This window comes from Podarcis melisellensis, assembly GCF_964234715.1.
Source record: "Podarcis melisellensis genome assembly, chromosome: 8".
NCBI lineage: Eukaryota > Metazoa > Chordata > Lepidosauria > Squamata > Lacertidae > Podarcis > Podarcis melisellensis.
This window is the reverse complement of record NC_138540.1, coordinates 45265713-45291928: the sequence shown is the minus strand read 5'-3', so window position 1 is coordinate 45291928 and position 26216 is coordinate 45265713. Positions and strand designations below refer to the sequence as shown.

The 26216-nt window shown below is 46.1% G+C and overlaps 2 protein-coding genes across 2 annotated transcripts; one reads left to right on the top strand and one right to left on the bottom strand.

The window, feature by feature from the left end:
* Positions 1–1721: 1721 nt before the first annotated feature.
* EXOC3L1 (exocyst complex component 3 like 1) lies at positions 1722–21586 on the top strand (the record flags this gene model as incomplete). The annotated part of the gene is given in 15 exon segments (XM_081920307.1): positions 1722–1764; positions 4991–5070; positions 5074–5151; positions 6475–6694; positions 7253–7925; positions 8580–8697; positions 10589–10714; positions 10853–10953; positions 12356–12466; positions 12583–12724; positions 13628–13753; positions 14362–14517; positions 16685–16809; positions 17385–19594; positions 19975–21586. Coding segments are annotated over 14 exon segments (2286 nt in total). The 3' UTR covers positions 17572–19594; positions 19975–21586.
* On the bottom strand, positions 21430–25566 carry LOC309375021 (leukotriene B4 receptor 1-like; the record flags this gene model as incomplete). Its single annotated transcript, XM_081920387.1, has 3 exons — positions 23674–25566; positions 21855–21901; positions 21430–21602 (listed from the first exon to the last, which is right to left on the bottom strand). Exons 1-3 carry the CDS (start codon positions 24669–24671, stop codon positions 21430–21432), a joined length of 1218 nt encoding a protein of 405 aa, XP_081776513.1. The 5' UTR covers positions 24672–25566.
* Between the last annotated feature and the right edge of the window lie 650 nt (positions 25567–26216).

Here is a 26216-nt window from a genome sequence, read left to right as displayed (position 1 = left end):
CCCATCTGCAAAGTGTAAACGCTGATGATCTATCTCAGGGTAGTTGTGAGAGCAAACGAAATAAGAATTATGCGCAAAGTGTTATTCCATAATAGTCATCTTTGTCCCAAAAAGATTTATAAAGAACAGCAATAACTTTCAAATCTAGGACCTTACTGCCATAAGGCACTTATGACACCCCCCTATTCCAAAGTCTCTTGCTTTTCACCTATCTCAACATCTGTATATATGTCCTTCTCGCCTCTCTTAGCCCTTGTGTGTCCCAGTTATCACTGTCCTCAGACACAAACTGTTTCCTGCTGATTTGATAATCTATGGTTGCAACTGGTTGGATGGATGGGTTATCTTACCAGATAGCACTTACATTGAAATACTTCTTTGGCATGCAGATCACAGCTGAATGGTGGGTGTAGCAACCCACTTTAGAAATATCTGGTCTTGCAGTGCAGGGGTGGGAACTGGATTTCTTACAGCTTGAGATCCCCCTATAAGCTGTGCCACCACATTAATGCACACCCAGTGGAAACCATACTAATAGCTGTCAGGCAAAAGTTTTCCTCAGTGTTATTTACCGGTAACTCTAACTGAGCTCAGCTACCCCAGTGTAAGTCTGAATGCAAGTTCAGCTAGGAATACACTGGCATAGTTGGCTCACCCCAGCTCACACAGGGCTTGGCTGGATGAGCAAAAGCTTGCTGGGGCTGCAGGGCAGGACTTAAGCCGAATACTATCTCCATTCATTTCAGTCATGCGACCTGGTGCTGTGCTGTTTTTATTGTAATTATTGGTATGTTTTAAACATATTTTATATATTATATATTTTTAATTCTATCAGTGTTTCATTGTATTTTAATGGTTGATTTTTCTATGTTTCTAGTGGTTCTTGTTTTACCTGTAAGCCAACTTGAGCCCTTTCAGAGGAAAGGAAATAATGTAAAATAAACAAATAAGCAATAACTATCCAGGATGGGGCACACTGACTAACTCAAGCAATTGATTAGATAACCCTTTCATTGAGAAAAGAAGCACTTCATATTATTTGTCTCTTCAGCCACATTATATGTGTGTGTTTTAACATGCTGTGTTAGGTTCCAAAAAAGGAACTCAGTATATTGGTCGTCAGTTTATTTATGGCCCCAATTCAAGGTGCATTAGTGTTTAAATCCCTGTATGACTTGGGCCCCAAATATCTGAAAGAACACGTCCTCAGTTGGTAGAACATGAAAGTCTTAATCTTAGGGTTGTGGGTTCGAGTTCCACATTGGGCAAAAGATTCCTGCATTGTGGGGGTTGGACTAAATGACCCTTGTGGACCTGTCTTCCTCCTTACTTACAAGTTAGGGGTTGATTCTGCTTGTCATTCTGCCTGCCTGTCTCCACCTATTGCTGATCTCCCTGCCTTCCTTACTAGTCCCAAAGACCAGTAGCTACCGCTGAAGGCAGAGGGACATGCAGGAATCTGGTGACCACAACCCAGGCATGCATATATACCAGAGTTGTTCTGTGCTGCTTAATCTGCATTCCCTAAGAATTAAACTTTCAAGTGCATTTTCTGTTTCCTCCGCCCTCCTGTTCCTACATCCTGAGTCTATCTGCAGTGTTACAGAACAAGCCCCTGAGGAGCTGGAAGTAGTATCACTGACGGAAACTGCTATTGCTGGCTCTGCTTCCTCTGCTCAGCCCAGCCCTAAGCTCTGGACCTGTGCACTGCAGCTGAATCTATGGGCATGTCTGCAGAGGAGGACGATTCCACCAGATCCAAAGGTAATGGGAAATGCAGCTACAGGATCCCAGTGACCGTACCATTCAGTGGGGTGGGGTGGGGTGAGGTGAGGCATATGGGGCCCTTCCTAGATGGGTTTTGGGTAAAGCAAGTCTCCTAGCTGTGTTGATTTCTTTTTCTCTCCCTACTTGAGAAAGAACTCCCTGTTCTTGCAATTGATGAGGGAAAAAATACTGTACCTGACATCTCAGCACACGTACAATGAATGAGGTTATGATTTTAAAGTGCTTTCCTTAAGGAGGAAGGTGCCAGACAATTTTAGCCTAACCATCAGTATATGGGTGCCGGGCACCTTCCACTTTAAGAAAAGCACTTAAACTTTATCCACCTGGGCTGTGAGATGTCACGGATACTTTTTCCTAGATAATACTGCATTTTTGGGGTCATGCAGGAAGGGAGAGGTCTCAGAGAGAGACTTAGATGTCATAATAACTGTCCTTTTTGGAAATAAATGGGCTAGAAAAATCAGAGCCAGAGATTGGTTTGTCTGTCTACTGTCTGTCCTCACTAGGAGCAATACCATAGATGCTTTAAAACCTTACTGTGTGGTGCTCTGATAGAGGACACTTTTAAATAAAGGACTGGCTCCTGACAGCCCTTCAAGTAGAGAAGTGTCCTCTGAAAGCAGGACACACGGCCACTCTAGTGTATGCCGCTATGTCAGGTGCTGTCAGTCTAGAGCAGGGGTCTGCAACCCGTGGCTCTGGAGCCGCATGTGGCTCTTTTACACCTTTGCTGCGGCTCCGGGGCGGATACTAACGAGGGGAGGAGGTGCATTGTGCGCCCCAACACTCCCCACTGTGGCGGGTGCTGTACTGGCTGTGATGTCGCATGGGGGCAGTGCGTGTGTTAGTCACGCACCGTCCCGACGTCACCTTCCTGCCCGCCACATTGTAAGGGGCATGTACGCTGGTCACTGTTTTGAAGGGGAGTGAAGAACACACACACACAAAAAAAGGTAACTTGTTAATTTAACGTTTATTTCTATGAGGAGGAGTAATTCTGAGGGGTCAAACAAAGAAATAATAAAAAAGTGACAAAAAAGCTATTTTTATAATGACGAGTTTTGCGGCTCCCAGTTTTTTTTCCTTTGGAAACAGGTCCAAGTGGCTCTTTTTGTCTTAAAGGTTGCAGACCCCTGGTCTAGAGTCTAGAGTCAATGTGGAGCAGTGGGTAGAGTGTCAGAGTAGGCTCTGGGGGGCCAGTGTTCAAATCCCACTCAGCCATGATGTTTACTGGGTAACCTTGGACCAATCACTGGCTCTCAGCCTAATCTACCTCACAGGGTTGTTGTTGGCATTATATGTGGGACGTAGAAGAACCATGTATGTCAGCCTGAGCTCCTTGGAGAAAAAGGTGGGATATAAATGAAATAAATAAAGTAGTGCAGGATTGGACAACATGGTGCCTCTGGATGTTGTTGGACTCCAACTCCCATCAGCCACAAGCCAGCTGGGCAATAGTCAAGGATAATAGGAGTTGTAGTCCAACAATATCTGGAGGGGACACAGTGGGCTACTTCTGGTCTGTAGGCCTCTTATCACAAGGTGAAGCCTGGGGTTACAACACCTTCATGCTTTGGATGCAGAGGATAGCAATGTTGGGTTTCTTTACATCAGCCTTCCAGATGTTTTGGATTGCAACTCCCAGCAGACCCACCCAGCACAACTAATGGGCAGCGTATTTCAAAACATCTGGAGGGCATCATATTGGGGAAGGTTGATCCTACATGGTACAGATTTGCCCAGTCATTTGAATTCACCCTTTATTTATTTCTTTAATGAGTTTCAAACCACTTCCAAACTAAAGTTTCCAAAGCAGTGTACAACAGAAATATTAGATATTCAGTGGTACCTCGGTTTAAGAACAGCCCTGTTTACGAACTTGTCGGTTTACAAACTCTGTAAAACCGGAAGTAGTGTCCCGGTTTGCTAACTTTACCTTCAAACGGTGGAAGGGCATCGGTGGTGGGAGGCCTCATTAGGGAAAGCGCGCCTCAGTTTAAGAACAGTTTCGGTTTAAGAACGGACTTCCGGAATGGATTAAGTTTGTTACACTGTATGTAACATTTAAGAAAGCAAATCTTAAAAGTCTTAAATTACAAGATGCCATTAAAAAATAGCTGAGTCACTCCTGAGTATAAAACGGCTGAGTCACTCCTCAGGGTAAGTCCTCTTTGAAAGCTTTCAATAGCTGCCTAAAAGCCCAAGTGCTTGTCTAATTTCACCAGGGAGCCGATTCCATAGAGCTGAAGCCACAACAACACTTAAGTCCTGGGTTTTAGTTGACCTCATGCATACATCTGCAGCATGCAGAACTCTTAACAATGCCCCCCCCCCCCGAACACAATTGCAGTGGAGGCTGGTCCATTAGGGCAAATGGGGCACTGCCCCACCAAGTTAGATCTCCCCACAGCCACCTGCCAACTCCTTACTAATAACCAGTTCAAGGGGTGGCCCTGGCTATTGGAACTCGGGGAATTGCAAGACTGTGAGGGCAATAGAGCATTCCTAACAACTCTCAGCACACTTAGCAAACTACAGTTCCCAGAATTCTTTGGGGGAAGCTGTGGCTGTTTATAGTGCAATAATCCATTTGCCTTTGCGAAATTTCCTATCTTCCAGCCTCCACCGCAAAGTTGCTGGATGATCCCTCAGGTAACCTGACCCCAGGTTGTACAGGGCTTTGAATGCTAAAAGCGAAAGCTTGAACTAACTCTGGTAGCATGCTAGCAGCCTCATAATTGCCGGTATGCCTATTATAAATAGAACAGCTATTCTTTAGTAGAGGGAACAAAATAAAAAAAAAATCCTTCCAGTAGCACCTTAGAGACCAACTAAGTTTGTTATCAGTACAAGCTTTCGTGTGCATGCACACTTCTTCAGATACAGTAGAGGGAATTAGTTATCAGACTCCAGACACCCTTCTAATGCCCCCTCTCCCGCCTTGTCTCTGAAGCCAGACGTCTGACAATACAAGTGTGCCTCCTTTCCCAGGTCATTGTGTCTCCAAGCCCCAGAAGCTTCCCCTCCACCAATATTCCACCTCTCCCCCTAGGCTATCCAGACTCTGGGTAGGCGGTCACATCCTGTTTCCTTCCTGCATTCCAGGGGAGCAGCTGGGGATGGAAGAGCAATTCCTGTCTTGCAAAGACTCGCAGCTGTATGTGTGGATTTTCTTCTTCTCCCTCTTCCTTCTCTGTTTTAGACCAGGAATGGCCAGAAGTGGAGAAGGCTGAAAAATTAGCAAGAGGAGCTGCCTTAAAATGGGCATCTGGGGTCTTTTACTGACCTGACAAATTGGAGGGCCTTGAGGAGTATCGGATCCGAGAGATACAACGCAACAGTTCCATCCAATCCCGCATAAAGGTTGGTAGTTGCAGCGCTGGAACCAGTGCTGGCCGGTGCCCATTGGGATTGGGAGGGCGGAAGTCAACATGAAGTGGAGCCACATGCCAATGACAAGCAGACACAACTGATTCTAGCTTTGTCACCATCCTCCTCCCTGCTGAGTTCTGCAGTGGCCACACTGAGTAAGGAAGAGGAAGGGGCAATGCCACCTCCTGAACCCATTGTAAGTATGGAGGCAGGCAGTTGGGGGATGGGTGACAGCAGACTGAGGCTAGTGGGGCAGTGCCCCACTCGCCCTAATGTACCAGCCTCCACTGACTGTTCCCTGAACACCTGGGTTGGCTCTTCCAGCTTTTGGATGGCCATTGGATGGGTTCACCAGAAGGGTCATGTGACCAAAGGCAGCTGCACCTTCTCCCAACCCCTATCACTTGCGGCGTGCTCAAAGCGGGCAAGGGCTGTTGTTGTTTGTAGAAAAGAGAACCAGCAGGATCAGGGAGTTTCAGGGCTTGATGCTGAGTTATGGGCCTTGGCAAGTGCCCATCAGTAGCAATCCCAGATGCCAGGCCTTGGCTATGCCTAGATTTATTTATAAACCACCCAATAACCAAGGTTCTAGGGACGTGGGTGGTGCTGTGGTCTAAACCACTGAGCCTCCTGGGCTTGCCGATCGTAAGGTCTGCGGTTTGAATTCCCACGATAGGGTGAATTCCCGTTGCTCTGTCCCAGGATAAAACTAGATTAACACTAGCAGCCTTGGCAAAAAAGGATTTAAATCCAAAATCACCCAACACCAATGCCAGTGGGGTCCCAAAGGTCCAAGTGGAGAGGTGTGTCTTTATGACAGCTGATATACTGATGATGCCTGGCACACCTACAGAGGCAGGTGATGCCACATCCAGGACATCACAACAGAAAAGACCCTATCCTGGGTCACTGTGTGTTGGGCATTGCCCAAAACCTCGGTTGTCAGGTTGGCATATACTAGGAGAGCCACTCTTTCAAGTATTAATGCAGCTTGATCCTGAAATCTCACTGGTTTAAGCAGCCTTGATTATGAATTTAATAGAACAAGGGTTTGGAGATCCAGATATGAGCTTTTCACACTAGAAGCTGCATTAAACTGAGTCAGAGCTAGCTATCACAGTATTGTCTACACTGACTGGCAGCGGCTCTCCAGGTTTCAAGCAGGGGTCCATCCCAGCCTTAGTTGGAGATGCTGGGGATTGAATTTAGGACTTTCAGCATGGAAAGCAGATGTTTTATCACTGAGCCACGGCCCTTTGTCCTGCCTGTGAAGTCTCTGTGTCTTCTTTGCCACTTGATTCTCTCTGTCCCTAGTCAACTGTGCAGTCCTACCTAGAGGGTGTGAGCACAGGCCTGGAGCAGTTGCACTCAGCCACTGCAGATGTTCAACATGTGCGGCAAGCATTGAGAAACATATGCCAGTCCTTGGCATCCAGCACTGACTCTTTTCAGAGCCTGCAGAGACTACGGGAGGTGGCAGTGGAACATGCCCAGCTGGGTTCAGTTGCCCAGACATTGCCCCAACTTTTCTCAGGTGAGCTTCAGTTTGTAATTGTGTTATTTATTATTATATCCACTTGTTACATCTGTGCCTCACTCTTCACCAAATGGTCCCAGAGTGGGTTACAAAAACCACACAATTAGAATGAGTGCAATGAACAACTAAAATTATGAAATTAAACTGCAAAACAATCATATCAGAAAAACAAAACACCAGCACAGAACACTCAGCCAAGGGCTTGGGTAAAGAGGCTATTCAGAACCTCAAATATCTATATGCCATTGCATCCGGAAAACTGCATGCATGCAATTCCAAAACACATGGGATGACCTTCTATATATCTGCAAGCAACGCACCTACCTTTCAGCTGAGACATTTCCCTCTCTGGCTTGATCGTCTTGCAGCAGATAATCTTGTAGAGGAGCTGCATACTTTGTACAGCACCCCTTTCCCCCTCATCTGCCCAGCCCTTGGACAGAGGGTTCCAAACCCCTGCTCTAACCACTGCTCTAACCACACTGGATATCATTCCTCTTTCTTCCCCAGATTATGCTTTTGAAGCCCTTTCTCCCTTTCTTCTTCCCTACACAGTACACAAACTCCTTTCCGAGACCTTTGACCTTCTGCAGAATAACCACCTGCTGGAAGCCCATGCAGGATTCATGGAGCTAGAGAGTTTACGGGACAGCATCCTGTTCCAGCTGCATCACCACAACCTGCTCAACTCCTCGCACCTGGCCAGTGTGGAGTCCTACTTCAGGGGCCTCCTGGAACTGAACGATGCCCTTGCCCAGCACCTGTGGCACGTTGTGGCCCACAGCACAAGACTGGTGTCTGAGGACCCCTCCCTCTTTGTGTCCACACTACGCATTATTGAGCGTGAGGAGAGCATTGATGCTGCCTTGCTGCTTCAGCTTCCTTCTGGCTTCCTCCCGCCAGGGCGCCCCAAGTGCTGGAAGCAGAAGTTCTTCCAGGTTATACAGGACACCATCATCGCTTCCCACTTCCAGGCCATGCCAAGCAATGCCCAAGGACAGCACCTTGCTCAGCATTTGGCATCCTTGCAGAACAGCATCCTGGCTGAACTGTGTGTTGTGAAAGACCTGATGGCCCAGTGCTGCCCGCCTCACTACAATATCGTCGCAGCCTTTGCTGCCATGTATCATCAAAGCCTCGCCAAACACCTGCATCACATCCTCACTCGGGAGCTGGAGAAGCAGGAGGTCTTTACTCTTCTCCAGTGGGCACTCCATGTCTACCCAAGGTCAGTGCTCCTAATGGCAGGTGTTGGGGAAGTGAGGGGTCATAATTTTTTTTTGAAAAAGAAGTGCTGGGGCTTACATTTGCCTACCGCCCGTAACTCTGACTTGGAATCCCAAACACCATCCATCTGAAGCACTCGTGGGCCACTTTAACAGTCATGGCTCCCCCCAAAGAATTCTGGGAACTGTCGTTTGTGAAAGGTCTACTTCAGTGGTGGCCAAACCTGGCCCCCCAGCTGTTTTTGGACTACAACTCCCATCATCCCTAGCTAACAGGACCAGTGCTCAGGGATGATTGGAATTGTAGTCCCAAAACAGCTGGAGGGCCAAATTTGGCCACCACTGGTCTACTGAGAATTCTCACCACTCTTGACGAAGCAGAGTTCCCAGGATGCTTTGGGGAAGCTGTGACTGTTAAAGTGGTAGGATAATGCTTTAAACAGGTGGGTGTTTATCCAGTCATGTTCTCTGTTGTACCAGCAGGCAACCGTCGGGTGGCATTTGCAAAGAAGCAGATTTGGCAATGGGCTGCATTTCCCCGTACAAGAATACTAGAAATATGCACATATAATCCTGCTTCGGGTGTACTGAACAGCCTGAATGTGGAAAGTTGAACTTAGGTACCTTTCGCTCCTGACCCTTCTTGTGTTCCACAGCTCAGAAATGATGACCCACCCAAGCCTTCTACCTGAAGTGGACATCACAGTCTTGGGTCCTCTGCTTCCTGTGGATACAGTAGACTACTTGGAGGAGACCTATGTAGGGAAAGTACAGGTGAGTCGTGAAGACTATGGGGAACAAAATGACTGTGGATATTGAAGCAGTAATATATTTAGATTTGCTGGTTGGCCTAGAAACCTGGGTGATGGAGAGTGTTAATATGAAGTTCTCCAAATATTCAGGCAGAGATCTTTTTTTACCAGTGAATGTGGAAATCTTCCATCTGAAAGTCTAGAGAGCTGCTGTGGGCTGGATGGACCACTACTGAGCTAGAGGAACCAGTTGTCTAACTCAGTATCCAGCATATTCCTGTGAATAAGGGATAAGTGGCATATTGCTGGATGCCATGCTATGCTATATACAAAGTTGTGTAAAGCGTCCTTGTTGTCTCCTCTTTCTGAAGAAAAGCACCTTCAGGAGACGCCCATTTTGAACAGGTAGGGGGTAGATGAGGCAGTGGTGCTTCGCCCTTTTCCCACCACCCATTTTCCTGGTCCAGATTGTCTCCCCAACTGATTTGGCCCTGCTCAGGGTTCCAAACTCAGGCAACCACGCACATGGGACTCTGAGGGTCAAGAGGGTGATTTGGAGCAGATGGGAAAATGGCTGGTGAAGAAAGGGCTAAGCATTCCTCCTCTGTCTGCTACTTCTCTGTTCAAAATAGGTCTCTACCCCAAACTGCTTTTATTCTGGATAAGTAGCCTTCAGACAAAATGTGTTCTGGAGTTTTCATCGGGCACTTCCAGATCACCTGTTTATTGAGCATTCATCCTGATTTGTTTGCTGGGGAGGTTGGAAGGTGTTGGCTATTTAACGAACATTCATCCTGATTTGGGAGACAGGTTTGCTGCATGAGATCAAATCCCACCCAAAAATAGCACAGAAAGTGCTACCTTTCAGGGAAACAGGTTTGTTGTTGCAAGACCTTCTAATCAACTATAATTGAGCAAACCTGAATCTGCTGGCCTGTGGCTGAATTCCACCTGAAAATAGTGACAGTCTGGAAGCATCCATTGTTTCACAGCAGTGGAGAGAAATAGGGATAAAAATAGGAGGTGGCAGGTTTTCAGGAAGACCAGAGGTGGAGGTCGAACACATACTGCAGGTCATATCCACACAGAGCTATATCTCCCAGCACCCTTAACAAACTGTAGCTCTCTGGATTCTTCGGGGGAAGCAATGTGCATTAAATGTACTGTGAATGTGTGGTGTGGATCTGAGCCGTATGTACTGTATATCAGCTGCCCCACTAAAGAGATGTTTCTCATCCGCAGGAGAAAGGAGCTAGGCAAATGAATATGAACACTGCTGGGGTTGTGAGTGGCTTGTGTGCAGTGGAGCGTCCCTGGTCTTCACTTAAAAAGAGAATACAGTATTTTTCGCTCTATAAGACGCACCAGACCACAAGACGCACTTAGTTTTTGGAGGAGGAAAACAAGAAAAAAAATATTCTGAATCTCAGAAGCCAGAACAGCAAGAGGGATCACTGTGCAGTGAAAGCAGCAATCCCTCTTGCTGTTCTGGCTTCTGGGATAGCTGCGCAGCCTGCATTCGCTCCATAAGACGCACACACACTTCCCCTTACTTTTTAGGAGGGAAAAAGTGAGTCTTATAGAGCAAAAAATACGGTAGTTACTCAGGTCTGAGAGCCAAATTTGTCCACCCCACCCCACCCAGGCCCTGGGAACTTTCCCCAGGCTATACCCATGAGTGCTTTTTCTTGGCTGGAATGTGTCTGGATGGAAGATAGAGAGCTTCATGTGGAGAAATTAGCCCATATGCAAAGGTGACATTCACATTTGTTGCTCCGCCTGCTTTTGTCTCCAGCCACACCCACTATAGGCACTTGGCCCTCAGAAGGTTATCCAGACAAAAATGCAGGCCTCGGGGTGAATAAGGTTCCTCAACCTCTGTTGCCATAAACCATCTCCGCTTGTTCTTCTAGGCCAGCTTTGCTCAGTGGATGCAGAAGACGCTGGAGATGGAGTTTAAAGAGTGGTTCAGTGAAGAAGAGCCCGAATCAGACTATCAAGGCTGCTTCCAGACCAGCCTTCCCATGATTGTCATGAAGGTCAGAGAAGAAAGACAATGCACTGCAGGGAAGCCTACCTGATTCCTGTACAACGTGTCCTATTGGCTGCGGAAGCAAAGCCATGTGTTTGATCCCCACTCATCCAATCGCCTTCCTCTCTTCCTTTGCCTGCCCCAGATGCTGGATGAAAATATCCGAGTGGCATCCCTCATCTCAGATACTCTGCAGCAGAAGTTGTGCAGCATGGCCCTGGAGGAGCTTGAGGTCTTTCTGGGCAGGTCAGTTCTCTCTCCATGCTGCTGATGCAGAGTAGGGACTGAGAGGCACAGCTCAGTAGGGAAAGCATCATGACTCACCTGCTTTGCATGCCAAAGGTCCCAAGTAGGGCATCTGCAGGGAGGACTGGGAGAGACTGCTGTCTTAAACCCTTGAGAATTGCTGCCCATCAGTGATGACAATACATTGACGGACCAATGATCTGACTCAGTATAAGGTAGCTTCCCATGTCCCTAACATTAATTCACCAGCAATAGGACCTTCAGGCCCAGCCCAATGAGACATCTTGGGTTCTTACTTGAGTTTGGTTATCATTCCTGCTAAGGGTCCCTGCTCCTTTCCCCTTTCTTTCACTGGAGGGCTGTGGAGGCTCATTTCCCTAATCCTGCTCCAACTGAGGCTCCTTTTTCCTTTCAGAAAACCTTTAGTGGGCTTGAAATGAGGTATACTATTTCTGCGCCACAAGAACACCCCTGAGGGATCAGACCAAAGGCCTGCCTAGTCCAGCATCTTGCTTCCCATACTCTGTGGGGATCCTGCAAACAGGACATGAGTGCAATAGCTCTCTCTCTCCCCCTCTTCTGGGGAACCAGAAGAGGCATTACTTCCAGATCTGTCAGTATTATGCAAAAAGAATTTAAGCCCATACCAGAAATGTAGGTGGGTGAAAGCTCTGTGTTGACCTAGCACAACAAATCCAGTTTAAAACAAATTCCTAACTTTTTGCAGTTAGGAAAGTGATAGAGAAATGCAGTAAAAATTGTAGGATGGGCAAATATCTAATAGAAAGAGGTAAAATCAACTCGCAAGCAAAACAGGATGAATCCTCATTGTTGTATAATCACCACACAAACAAATCAGAAAAAAGCTGAGTAAAGACCAAATGTAGTCTAACCTCCTCATAAGCTCAGTAAACAAGTTGTCTGCCTCCGATCCTGGAGGCAGTATTTAACAATAGTGGTTAGTAGCCATTGTCCCTTCATGAATTTGTCTAATTCTTCTAAAGCCATCAGAGGGCGCTTCAAGATTATAAATTCATTCATCCCAAACTGTAGTTTGTTAAAGACACGTTTTCCTTACAGATTTATGATTCCTGCGGAAGAGGCACTGACTGTTAAGCCATGCTGAGAAGCCATGCTGAGAACTGTAGCTCTGTGAGGGGAATAACAGTTTCCTAGGAACTCTCAGCACCCTTAACAAACTACAATTCTCAGGATTCTTTGGGAGAAACCAGAACTGTTAAAGTAGCAAAAGTGCTTTAAATGTATACTAAAGATGGGGGCGTAGGTCTGCTTATTCTTCATCATATGTGGAACTCTGCACTGTTTTGCTCTCAAGACAGATGGGGGGGCAGGTTGGCTACTGGTGTGCAAGATGCCATGACAACTGCTGTGCTCTCTACAGCCTGTATGAAGACCTGGTGGGATTTGGCAAGGAGCATCAACGAGAACCTGCAACCTCCAAGTGCTATGTGCCTTACTTGCTATCAACCCTCAACAACTGCCAGGCTCTCAGGTATTCCCAACTCCTGTGATTGATTCCTTCCACATGCCTGCTGTATCTGGGCTTCTCTTGCTAGCAGGCTACATGCAAGCCCGCTTCCCAGCTATTCCTCTTCCCTCCACTGGCAGCACCTCCATTGCAGCCCTGTGTGAAGGCAGATCAACATCCTCAGAGGCCAGCAAGATGTCATCAACCCTTCACGTTGCCCTGGAGAAAGCCCAGAAGAAGGCATGCCAGCTGCTGCTGGAGGAGATGCTGAAAGATCTGCAGGTACCCATTGTTATTAAGAAAGCCTATGGTAGAGGTGGGGACCCGCAGCCCTAGGGGCCAAATGTGGCCCTGCAGGCCTCTCTGTCTGGCCCTTGGCCATGTCCCTTGCTGACCCTGTTTCACACCCACACACGAGTTTTTCCCAGGCTAGAATATACCCCTGAACTTTGACAATGCTTCCTGCTTGCCTGGATGGAAGATAAGAGAGCGTTGTGTGAGATTGTGAAAACTAACCTACTGTGTGAAGGTAAAGTCAACATGCATTGCTCTGCCCACTTTTGCCTCTGGCCCTGCCCACCAGTGGCATGTGGCCCTCAAAAGCTTGCCCAGAAGGGAATGTAGCCCTCGGACTGAAAAAGGTTCCCCGCCTCTGACACATAGTAAACGGATTAGAGATTCCCACTTCCAACTGCCCTAATACCACCATGAGCACAAATAATGATGAATGCAGTTTTTAAAAAAGATGTCTGGAGGGGTCCTGAGTGCCTGTGCTTGCAAGCAAGCACAAAGATGCTTGTGGAGCCCTAGTTTGCAGCAGCCAAGCTCCTGATGAGGGTGAATGGGTGGAAGCCAGGCTAACTATCTGCTCTGCCTTCACAGCTATAGATCTTCTGCTCAAAGGAGATACACCAGAGCTTGACCCTGCAAGAGGCAAACCAAAACGGGTCTTTTAAAGGCAACATAACATGTAGTATTTGCAGAGGAGCTCTATGCCATTTTGTAGGTTTGCCTGTATTCTTTGTTGTTGCTGTAAGCCATTCTGGACTTCCTTCTGGAAGGTGGTGTGTGTGTGTGTGTGTGTGTGTGTGTGTGTGTGTGTGTGAGAGAGAGAGAGAGAGAGAGAGAGAGAGAGAGAGAGAGAGCTTTTTAAAACAACTTAATACGTCCCTTGTTCTGTCCCAGCCTCCGTTTGCTCAGATGCCCTCCCGTCAATGGCTGTCTGGTGAATCCCAGGTGCTGAGCAGCATATGCGAGGTGGTAGAAATGCACATGAAATTCTTCTGCAGAACTCACAGGCCAATCAGCATGGTAAGATCCCTCCATAGCTGGGGGCTGACAGCGGTGGGAAGATCTGTGCACTGCTGGTTGGCTAGCTTCAGGGAGGGTGGTCTACCATTTGAGTATTGCCTCTAGATTCTAGAAGTGGGGGGTCTGCAGCCTGAGGTTTACATGTGGCCTTTGGGCTTTGGATTTCAAGTGGGTGAGGGGGGCCTGGCAAGAAAGGGACAGGGAGCCAAGACTGGTGGAATGACAGAAAGCGAGGGTAAGCTCTCTGCAAACTTATCAGAAAGAGAAAGAAAATGGGGTGGAAGAAAGAGACGGGGGGAGAGGGAAGAGAGAGAAAGAGAGAATGTGTCAAAGGGAGGTCCTTCCCACTTTTTGCTCTGGCCATGCCCATTGCCAGCTTCAGCGCCACCCATCACCAGCAAGATGGGGACAAACCTAGAATTAGTTATCTCTGCCTGCCATTGGCTCTGGCTCCCCCTACTGTTGACCTCCCTGCCCCCTGCCCTACCAGGCCCAGTGGGCACCAGCCACCACTGCAGGAAACACACACACTGCATTTCTGCCTTTTGTCTCAGTGCAGCTCCCATTAACTAGAATGACCATGGCAATTTTCCCCCCTTGATGTCCAGCACCTCCTGTCAGAGACTGAGCGCTTGGTCATGAGCCAGTACGTGAGGGCTCTCTTGCAGAAAAGGCTAGTCTGCCGGAACGCTGAGGAGAGAAGCCGGATGGCCAGGCAGATGGTGCAGGATGCCTCTCAGCTGACGGAGCTCTTTTGCAGCCTGGTGAGAGAAAGGAACAGCTAACAGCTATCATGTTTTGCCAAACACGTTCCAAGGATGGGGCTGGCAGCTGCTGGTGATCACAGAGGAAAGGGAGATTGACTTTGCTCACCAAGCTGAATACAGAGTTGTGTGTGTGGCCAGCAAAGATTAAATATGCATCCAATAGGGATGAATAGATCATTCTATTTCCAGATCATGTCAGTTTTGCATGTGTTCATTCATAAGTTAGTTATTTACTATTTCCACATCAACCAGCTATTTGTTTAGTTTTAAACTGGGGGGAAATTCACATTTTATATATGCAGTTTAACCCAAAGTACACATTTTTGCATATTTTTGAGCCATGAACTATATTGCAAAATTTTAAGATATTCAACAACTGAAGGATAACTGCATTTGTCAGAGCTGCCCGAGGTCCCAGCTCACAAAGGACCAACGCCAGTTCGTTACTATTTACAGAGATCTTTATTGCAGTTCAGTTTCGATTTCAAAGCCGTGGCGCGCAGCCCTACGTCTCAAACTCTAGACCGCTGAAGCTCCATCTGAATCTCCTCCCCCCAGACACCAGTTTAAGACTCTAGCCTTGCTCCACCTCTTCCTTTGCTCTTTTCTCCTCTGGGTCCGCCTGTCCGCTGGGGTCTCGCTCCTTCTACACTCTTCTGACGCTGATTCCCCTGAGTCTTCCCCCTCTCTCCGGCGAGCTTTAGGACCTGGTTCCCAATCCTGGTTTCCTGCTGTGCCGCGCGCCTGCACATTTGAACTTGGCGCGCACGCCCAGCCAGCAACCTTCCTCCTGACCGTTACACTGCTCCTGTCACTGCTTCCCCCTTCAGGGAGGCTAGCTGAACCTGACTTCCCCTCCGTTCCCTCACTCTGCGATGGAGGCGTGGTCAGCTCTGGCTCATCTTCTCTCCCTGCTGGGGGAGACGCTGGCCCTGATCCATGGGACCCTTCCCCCCCACTACGCTCTGGTGGGGAAGCTGGTCCTGATCTCCAGCTGCTGCTTTGGGAATCCCCGCTGGCCTCTTGTTTCTGGTGCGTCCCCCCTGGGACTCCCCTTGCCCTGGCCATGGGCGCCCCCCTCTGGGAATCTTCTGATTTGCTGGAGAAACTCATGGAATCTCTCAGGTCACTGTCATACTCCCCTACGCTTCCCTCAGATTCTTCCCCTTCGCTCTCCATTCCCTCTCTCCCCTGTGCCTCTGCTCCTGAGCCCCTGACAGCATTCTAGTTCCTGGATTAGTCTGGGAAGTAAGAATGGAATAAATTTACTTAAAATGTGAACTGAGCAAAATTTTCAACCTCCCTAGCATCTAGTTGCACGACTTCCGGCTTTCAAAGAAACCTGTGCAGGTTTCTCCTAGGGCCGAACTATTGGGAGATCATCTTTGTTGGCTAGCAAGTCTGGCCGATAATACCAAGCTAGAGTTGCTGCTTACTCCTGAGGTGTCTTTGCATTTCAGTACCTGCATGAAAAAGTCACATCAGGCAATCATCCTTTTGGTCAGGAGGTGGCAACCCAAGCCAGTTTGGTGCAGCAAGGTGGGTTGGGGTTGGGGAATAAACAACTGTGCAGAACACCTGGTCATGATGCTGGCTCTGCCAACAGCTGCTAGTTGTTCCCTAGTTGAACTTTGTTTAAGGATGCTGTGGAAGGTAGTCTAGCAATGACTGGGCTGCTCTCTGCTTTAATGTCTATGGTACAGTATCAGGTAGGTCTGACGCAGTAGAAATAAGAATAAATAAAAAATTGTCTAGTAGCACCTTATAGACCAACTAAGTTTGTTCTGGTATAAGCTTTTGTGTGCAGGTATCTGAAGAAGTGAGCATGCACACAAAAGCTTATACCAGAACAAACTTAGTTGGTCTATAAGGTGCTACTAGACAATTTTTTATTTATTTTTATTATGGCACAGTATGATACGGTATTCTTTATCTATTGAACTTGTATACCATGTTATATTTATTTTTAAAAAACCTCCGAGAGGTTTACCCATCTCAACAAAAATCAGTGTATAAAAATGCAAAATCCACATGCAGTATAACTGCAACTGCTAACAGTAGTAATAGTCACTCGACAATCATAATTCATCTTGCAGCCTCCACATTGGTCCATCCGTTCTGTCCTCGTGGTATGATATAGTTTGTCTCCTGCTTCCTTTCCCAGGGCCTGGAGGAGAATGAACAGGCTCTCAGAGTGATTGCTGACCTGCAGGAGCTCGTCAGTCTCAAGGACCCCTCCATGCTGAGCCTGGAAGTACTGGGATTCGTGACAAAATATCCTGATATCAGGTAGGGCACTCAAAGCAAATACACTTTCCCATCTTCCACCACTGCTTCCCCAAGCACTGGATTTGCATTTTGCCCCTAAACAGGAAGCACAGGAAATACAACACAGAGAGAATCATTGTTCTTTTCCAGCACTGTGAGAGCTGGAATTCTTTTGCTTGGAGATGCCAGGTCTTGGATCTGAGGCCTTAGGCATGCCTTCCGTTCTCCAAATTCAAGGCCAAAAACATTTTCTGGCAGTCGCCCCAGCAATAACGCAAGGGTAATAACTTTCCAACCTGCAGGCTAATCTTGGCCTGCCAGGGGGTTCACGTTGGCCCACAAGGCCATTTCCACCAAAGCAATCTTCCTTCAGCACTGGCATCAGGTACCTTTCCTCCAGTGTACCTGAGAACAGCAGCCTAGCTAAGGGATTGGAGGGTAGGCCACAATGGAGAACACACAGCTCTGTTCTCCAACTCTCCACTCCATCTGCTTGTGGAGTGGCTGCCTGACTCTTTCTAAAGGTAGGGCCAGTCCTGGTTGGCAGCAGGAGGCCAGGGGAGAGGTAACACGTTTTGTGCCTATTGTTTCACCAGCGAAGACCACGTTTCCATGCTCCTCCACTTGCGTGGCGACATCTCTAAAGAAATCCACAACAACGTGCTGGAGATCATGGTGCAGAATCCTCAAGTACTGCCTGAGAACTATCGCCCAGTTTTTAGCAACATTTTTGTTCCAGCTCCAGAGCCACCCTTCTGCCTTGGGAAGTCCAAATGTGCCTGATACGTCCACAGATGCTGCTAGGCTGCTCATCTCTATAGCTGCATTGCTAACTTTGCCAGGATGGTAGCTGGTGACCTCTGGCAAGATGGAACTTGAGTGAGGATTGAGCCTGTTGGTTGTTGTTGTTGTTTTTACATTCCAGCAATCCAAAACACATGGTGCCATTTTGTGGGAGCGTGGCAGTGGGAGCAGGGGCAGGGCTAAATTTAGTCAGTTTTGTGTGCTCTCTCCCATATTCACAGCCATGCACAGCCACATGCAGTCTCCTTACCATGTGTGAGGAACCTTTGGCCCTCCAGATGTTGCTGAACTACAATTTCCATCATCCCTAGCCAGTGGCCATGTTTGCTATGACTGTTGGGAGTTCAGCAGCATCTGCTGGGCCAAAGGCTCTCCACACCTGCTCTATATTCTATGCAAGATAATACACAGGAATGGTTGTCTATTACGCACCAGTTGCACTAGTTTTCTGTGGGTTGTGTGGTTTTGGGTGTTAATATATGCTCAGATCACATCCACACCCAAACCCACTTATGAATTCTACACAGTATATGAGTGTAACACTTGTGCAGACCAACTAGTACACTGAAGCCCATCTCTTGTAGCATTTAGAAAAGATTAATATGATTGGCAAATGGCACCAAAGCCAGTTCTGGCCTCTACTCCCAAAAGAGCACTGCTTATTGCATTGTCATTACAAATTATGCAGACAGCGTAATGTGCTTTATCCTAGAACTATGCAAATCATGGGGCACAATCATGGAGCACAAGAGCAACATATTTATCAATTCATGCTTAAGAACCGAATATGCTTGCTAGATAATGTTTTCTAGATAAATAGCATTCAGTTTTTCTTTTCTAAATTAAAGGCATGTAGCCCTTATGGTGAACACGGCACTTAGGGAAGACAGGCTTATCCTTTTTTTTCTTCCTAGTGCAATGGGATCCAACCACTCCAGCATATCTTGGGCCCTAAACTCCTGGCCAATCAGGAAGGGAAGAGATAAGCTGCCATCTCTTTGCATGCTAGGTTCGCTGTGGGGATTGGGGGGTGTGGATTTGAATCAGTTCACATTTAAAGGTGAATCTACCTAATTTGCCGCTTTGCTATCAATATGGGAACCAAAACACAACCCATTCATCAAATTAGCACTTTTCTGAATCTTGCACTGCATTTCTCCAGCCAAGCAAAGTGACAAAAATGCAAATACTGAGGTAAAGTGTGCATAAATAAATATATATGTTGGTGAAAATAGCATACCAAAGTGCAATATATTAGGGGAAATTGCTTTGCAAAAAAGTTGGCAAAACTTCATGCGAGAGAAATTCACACTAAAATGCTGGTGAATTTTCATGAGAACCTTTTTTATCTTTCTAACTTGCAAAACTGATGTGGAAATGTGAACAACTGAACGTAAGACTGGAATGCAAAACTGGGGGAAACCAAAATTAACAGATTCACCCATCTCTAGTCCCCTGCAAGGATAGAGATAGAGTCTTTCTTCAAATAGAGGACTGTCATCTGTAAGGTAGTACATAGGGTTACCCAACCCAACCCTGGTGTAAGGGCTGCTTGCATGGTGGGGTAAGTGTGGATGCAAAACAATTCATTTCAAAATCTGTTGAGTACGCATCTAGAAATCGTTTCTGATGTCCCTGCAGGGAAAAACAGAAGTTCTTTCCCCCACCACAAGCCACACATTTTGAAAACTACAACCACAAGGAAGTGATGTTCTTTCCCCTCCCTTAACAGGTATAAACATAAACTTGCATTTCTTTTCTCAAAAACACACTTTCTCATGGGGCCTTTTTCAAGCAAAGGGTTTCATCAGCTACCTGCTCACAACACCTGCTCTTCAGGGATTTACCACTACCAGATTCATGAGAAATAATAAGAAATAAAGGTTTGCCTCTGAGCATCTACAGAGTGCAGTCCCCTTAACCCCAGCTAACCACAATTGCCTGCCATGTTCCATGTGCACCATGTGAACTTCACAGAACAATGCCACTCCAAAAACAATAGGTAAAGGTAAAGGTACCCCTGCCCGTACAGGCCAGTCGTGTCTGACTCTAGGGTTGTGCGCCCATCTCACTCTAGAGGCCGGGGGCCAGCACTGTCCGGAGACACTTCCGGGTCACGTGGCCAGCGTGACAAAGCTGCTCTGGCGAGCCAGCACCAGCGCAGCACACGGAAACACCATTTACCTTCCCGCTATAAAGCGGTACCTATTTATCTACTTGCACTTAGGAGTGCTTTCGAACTGCTAGGTGGGCAGGAACTGGGACCGAAAGACGGGAGCTCACCCCGCCGTGGGGATTTGAACCGCCGACCATACAGTCGGCAAGTCCTAGGCACTGAGGTTTTACCCACAGCGCCACCCGCGTCCCACCCAAAAACAATAGAATGCAGCAAAATGAAAGCTCCATCCTTGGTCGACCCCTTTCTCCTTTCACCACTGGTACATGACCAGTATGGTGAGGGATCTGAAAACCAAATCCTATCAGAAATGTTTGAAGGAGATAAGTGTGTTTAAATTGGAGAATAAAAGATGACAAGGTGACATGATAGTTGTCTTCAAATTCCTTAAGGGCTGTCAAGAAGAAAATAGAGCTGATGTGTTGCTTTAAGTTATAGCCACACCATCCATTTAAAGCTCCCATATACACACATGACTTCTCCTAAAAAAACCTGGGGACCTGCAGTTTGTTAAGGGTCTCCTCACAACTCCCAGCACCCTTAAATAGTTCCCATGACTCTGTGGACGCTAAGGATTGTTAAGAGGCCCACTATTCCTGTCACAAAGCTACAATTCTCAGAGTTCCCTACGAAAAAGTATCGACTGTTCAACCACTCGGAAACAGTAGCTCTGTGAGGGGAATAGGGCTCTCCTAACAACTTTCAGCAGCTTTAACAAATCACAGTTCCCAGGATTCTTTGGGGGGTGACTGTTAAAAAGTGGCATAATGCCACTTCAAATGTATTGCACATATGGTGCCTAAATCTGGAATTACAAATGCTACATTGCACTAGTAGTATCCTTAGCAGATTTATCATCCACAAATAACTTGGCAAAATTGGGCTTTTGTAGTCCCCCATGGAAGTGCCATATAGCACTTCAGAGAGCAGCTTAAAAAGGCTACGGTCCCTTGAATGTCTGTTATAAGCACACGGATTTCTAATAAAGCCTTTGGGTTCTCTTTCTAGAAAACATCGCATATTCATATTGGGGTCTTTTCCAACCAGAAATGTTTCTTATGTTATGTCATTTAATAACCTGCTGTATTTTTAATAAGATTTTTTTGATCATACACAATACATAGTTTTATTTACACTGGACGGGTGCAAAAGGAACAAACCCAAGTCCCAAAAGAGAAAAAAGAAAATGGTGTAACTGTCTCAAGAAATGTGATTCAAATGATGTTATTTCTTCATATCCAGTGAGGATCATCTTCTTATGTTTTAATTCTTTTTCAATATATTGAAAAATATGTCTAGCTTTCAGTAAGTTTACTGTTGACTTTTATCTCCTATGTTCCCTTAAATTCAGTTAACATCTGTTTATGCATTCTTAGTATGATGTTGTTCAATTAAAAGTTCTGAGCAGATTATATAGTGCAAGGTGGCTAACAAAAAAATTGATTTAAAGCTTGGTTTCTGGTTGTCTCTGACTGACAAAGCCTGCTTTTGAGAGCACCTGTCCTCTGGAACATACCTGGCAGCAGAATAAATGTCAAACTCTGGCCTGGAACTTCAGAAACAATCCTGCCAAAAAGTTATTCCCCCAAATGGGCTTGGTGGCAGTTGCCCCCTCATGACAACTACTGTTTTCTTCTTCCAGGAATGTAGAACTGCCAGGCTTAAGAGAAGTTATAAGAAAGAAAAGTTTGCCTCTGAACATGCACAGAGTATACTTCATTTAATACCAAGCAACCACAAGCACTAGTTATTCCCACCTTGATTTTATATGCCATATGCAAATGATGAGAGTTCATGCACAAGGCAATGCTGTTTAATGTTTCATCTTGGGTGACTTCATGCCTATAAGAGAAGAGTTTGGATTTGATATCCCGCTTTATCACTACCCGAAGGAGTCTCAAAGCGGCTAACATTCTCCTTTTCCCTTCCTCCCCCACAACAAACACTCTGTGAGGTGAGTGGGGCTGAGAGACTTCAAAGAAGTGTGACTGGCCCAAGGTCACCCAGCAGCTGCATGTGGAGGAGCGGAGACGCGAACCCGGTTCCCCAGATTATGAATCTACCGCTCTTAACCACTACACCACACTGGTTCTCCTACAATCAACAGGAGTTTCCCCAGCTGGGATGTTCCACCTGCAAACATAATACCACACAACAGATACTGGGTCCATTTATTTTAAAGACCTTCTTTGGAGGTCTTTAAGCAGAGGCTTGACAGCCATATGTCAGGAGTGCTCTGATGGTGTTTCCTGCTTGGCAGGGGGTTGGACTCGATGGCCCTTGTGGTTTCTTCCAACTCTATGATTCTATGATTCTATTTTATTTCACAATATTTTAAAGGCACTTTTCTGGAGAAGCCTATTGAAAGCGGTTTATAACATTTAAAAGCCTCACAATGAGTGAACAATAAAAAGACTATTTATAAGCAAGCCTGCAAGAAGCCACCCAGAGTGACTGGGGCAACCCAGGCAGAAGGGCGGGGTATTAACAACAACAACAACATCTTAGACCAGTGCTATCTCAAAGTGGTGCCGTCCATAAGCCATTGCTAGTCCATGCTGAACTCCACCACAGTCCAGGTTGGGTGGGACACTTCAGAGATCAAATGTACTGATGCCTGGCACATTGGGTGGGCAGGAATTGCTGGATGACTACATCAGATAGTTTAATAAGTCCTGCTCTCAACAATAATACATCAAACCAACGTCATACCTGTAAGGCTAATATCAAAACAATAATATTCATATTATCTTAGATATCTTATAAAATACAGTATTATATTATACCAGGTTCCATCCCCCAACCACCTGCTCTTTTAGTAGTAGTAGTAATAATCAGTGCTTTTATTTTTAAAAATGTTTAGGGGTACTCTCATTTTCCTACTCATATTGAAATACTGCCCTTCAATGAGGCCAAACTTAGATTCACAAAATGTTTAGGGGTATGCGTACCCCTCCTTGCCCTGCCCTGAAAAAAGCACTGGTAATAATAATAATAATAATAATAATAATAATAATAATAATAGTTTATTTATACCCCACCCATCTGGCTGGGTTTCCCCAGACACTCTGGGCGGTTCCCAACAGAATATTAAAAATACAATAAAACATCAAAGATTAAAAACTTCCCTAAACAGGGCTGCCTTCAGATGTCTTCTAAAAGTCAGATAGTTGTTTATTTCCTTGACATCTGATGGGAGGGCATTCCACAGGGCAGGTGCCACTACCAAGAAGGCCCTCTGCCTGGTACCCTGTAACCTCACTTCTTGCAGGGAGGGAATCGCCAGAAGGCCCTCGGTGCTGGACCTCAGTGTCTGGGCTGAACGATGGGAGTGGAGACGCTCCTTCAAGTATATTGGGCCGAGGCAGTTTAGCTTCAGATATACCGTTGTCACTGGAAATGAATATCACAACAGTTGGAAACTAGAGGCTTCCATTTTGCTGTTTAGCATCAGTAGGACTTTGACAAAAGGGCTGCTGCATTCACCTACTGCCCTCGGTACCCAAGTGCCAAGCAGGATGGAGTAAAGGAAAGACACCTCAGGGCTGCTAAGGCACATTGCTCTTTACAGATGCATGTTCTGAGAAGGTCTGGAAGGGACAGGGACAAAATGAATACCGGTATTTTACAGACTTTTATAAGAAGCAGGTAACAGACTGGGGTCAGGCAGAAGAGTTATGGGCTTCAGTAGACAGACGGAGTTCTCCACATGGGATAGTTGCGAGCAAACCAGAAATGTGGTTGCTATGCACATAGAAACTTGTCAGGTTCAAGAGAAGACCCCAAGGGAATCTTTCCCTGCTGCTACTCCTATTACCCCCAGAACTGTTGAAATCCACGATCATGTGCTTACATGGATGATACTCAGTTCAAACCAAGAAGTTTTTGTTATGAATCTGCCCTACCTCTTGGTGGTTGTGGTGTTAGCAGATGTTTCATCAGTGTCTTCATGCAGCTTGAAAAATAACTTGGCAAAACTGGTCCCCTGTAGCTCCCCACGGAAACTCTGTGCAGCAAAGGCATACAGGATGGGGTTGACAGTGCTGCTTAAAAAGGCTACAGCCCAGTGAATGTTTGAGACAACCTTGTCGGCATGATCCAAAGTTTTTGCCACACCTGGGAAGGTGCTTTGCAGCAACAGTGCACAGACTGTGAGGAGGCTGAATATGTGGTAAGGGAGCCAGCACACAAAGAAGCCCCCAACCACAGCAATAATCAGCTTCTTGGTCTTCATCTTCTGATGGAATTTCAGAGTCCGAACCTTCCTTGCCACGCAGGAATAGCAGATGGCGATCACAGCAAAGGGGATCACAAAGCTGAACAAAGTCTCCACCACGTTATCCACAATCTGCTGCCATTGGGCACCATACACATCATCTGAGCAATCTCCTTCCACATTCTGGCTCGATGTGAATATCAGAGTTGGAGATGCAAAGGCAACCGCTAACAACCAAACTGCCACTAATGTTATTTTTACCACATGCGGTCTCCGCCACCTTTTGGAAGCAACTGGAAGAACCACCACAGCAAAGCGATGCAGGCTCATCAGGGTGATTAAAAAGATACTGGCGTACATAGTTAAATAGTTAAAGTACACAAGGAGCTTGCAAGAAGCCTCTCCCAAGTTCCAGCTGGTCGCAAAGTCATAAATCCAAAATGGCACTGTGAGCAATGCCATTAAGTCAGCCATGGCTAAGTTCAGGATGAGTGCAATGGTGAATGATCTCCGGGGAAACTTGGTTAGGATGATCCAGAGCACAAAGCTATTCCCAGGTATGCCAGTCAGGAAGCAAGCACTAAGAATCAGGTTTGGAAGCAAAGTGTGCTGCACCCACAAAGTGTCCACCCCTGTGTTGTTCAATCCAGTCTCTGTAGAACTATTGAGAGCCATTGTGGATCTCATTCGGGGATTAGCAGTTGCAAAGAGTGAGCGAGCACCATCTTATATAAAGGTTCATGGTAAATGCAGAGGAAATGGCCTGGGGTGATGCAGTAACACGGCTTCTCGAGAAATTCATGCAATCCATCATATCCTTCAGCTTTCACCTTCTGGCTCTATGTGAATATCAGAGTTGGAATGCAAAGACAATCACCACAAATCCTGAATTCTTATGATGTTGATCTTCACTTTCATACACAAATTCCCATGCCTATTAACCTGGTTATTTAAATAATGATTAGTTACTGCCTTTGATAGCTTTATCCTCTGCAAATCTATCTAATCTCCTTTACAGCCTTCCAAGCTAATGGCCATCACCACATTCAGTGGTACAGTATTGAAGTCAGACAAAAGGAAATACTTCTTTCACACATCACATAATCAAACTCTTCCTACACAAATCCAGAGTGGAGTTTCTAAGGCGGTTGGATGGCATCTTGTATGCCTCCTTCCGGCAACTCCTGCTGCCAAGCTGATGCCAAATGTCTTGTCTTGCTTTCCTTTCCTCTAGACCACATCAGTGGGGCCAAGAGCAGGGTAGGTCTTGTTGTCTGGGCAGCCCAGGACCTCCATACACACTGCCCAGGCTTGCACCCCATAGACTCCACTCCCAAAGGTGCACTCCTCCATCTCTTGACGACAAACTGGTCCTGGAAGGGATGAGTAAATATCTTGATTTCCTATTACTTCATGCAAAGATCAGCATACTAATCATGTCTTACCAGCTAAGTTCAATTATCAATTCCTGTAAGAAAGCGTCAGGCTCTGTACAATAAAATCTTATTCTAGGAGTAAACTCATGATTCAGAAACATACAGAAAGCCAGTCAGTCATTTCTAACTAGGGCTATGTCCCTTCAACTTCAAACTCGTCAGAGTAAACCAAATGATAAATAGGCAGGAACTTGCATGTAACAAACACTGGTTCGAAGTCATAATGGTGTTACAACATTCACTTACCCATAGTTAACACTGACCAGTTTGTCATGTTCAGATGGCATGACAAGTCAAGAGCAGAAGCAATGGAGGAGGGAAGGGAGGGAAAGAAACCACATAACCTCACTTCTTTGTTCCTATAACATTAAACCACAGTTGAAGGTTCTGTTTGGCTGAGGCAACTCTCTTCTTCCCTAACACAGATGAAGTGAGATGGCCCTATTTAAGCAAACATGTGCTCAGGAACCAAAGCAACCTAATTTCACCCAGGTAGAGCTTAGAGTCATGCTGTCCTCATTGTCGGAAGGCTGCAGCAGCCAATCAGATCACATGAATTTTGTTTCCAGTCTCTGAACTTGAGGCTATTTGCTTCATTTCCAGATATGTCTATAATGTTTTTAAAAAGCAAGTCTGCAGGAAATTAATTAGGTATTTTAATGTCCATTTCTCCCAATAAAAAAACTTATATACAGTTGTGCCAAATATATGAATTTTTGCAAGTTATTTTGTCCTAATAGAACACATTTTTGTACGTTGTTTTGACCAATATACACATTTTTGTATGCATTCTGGG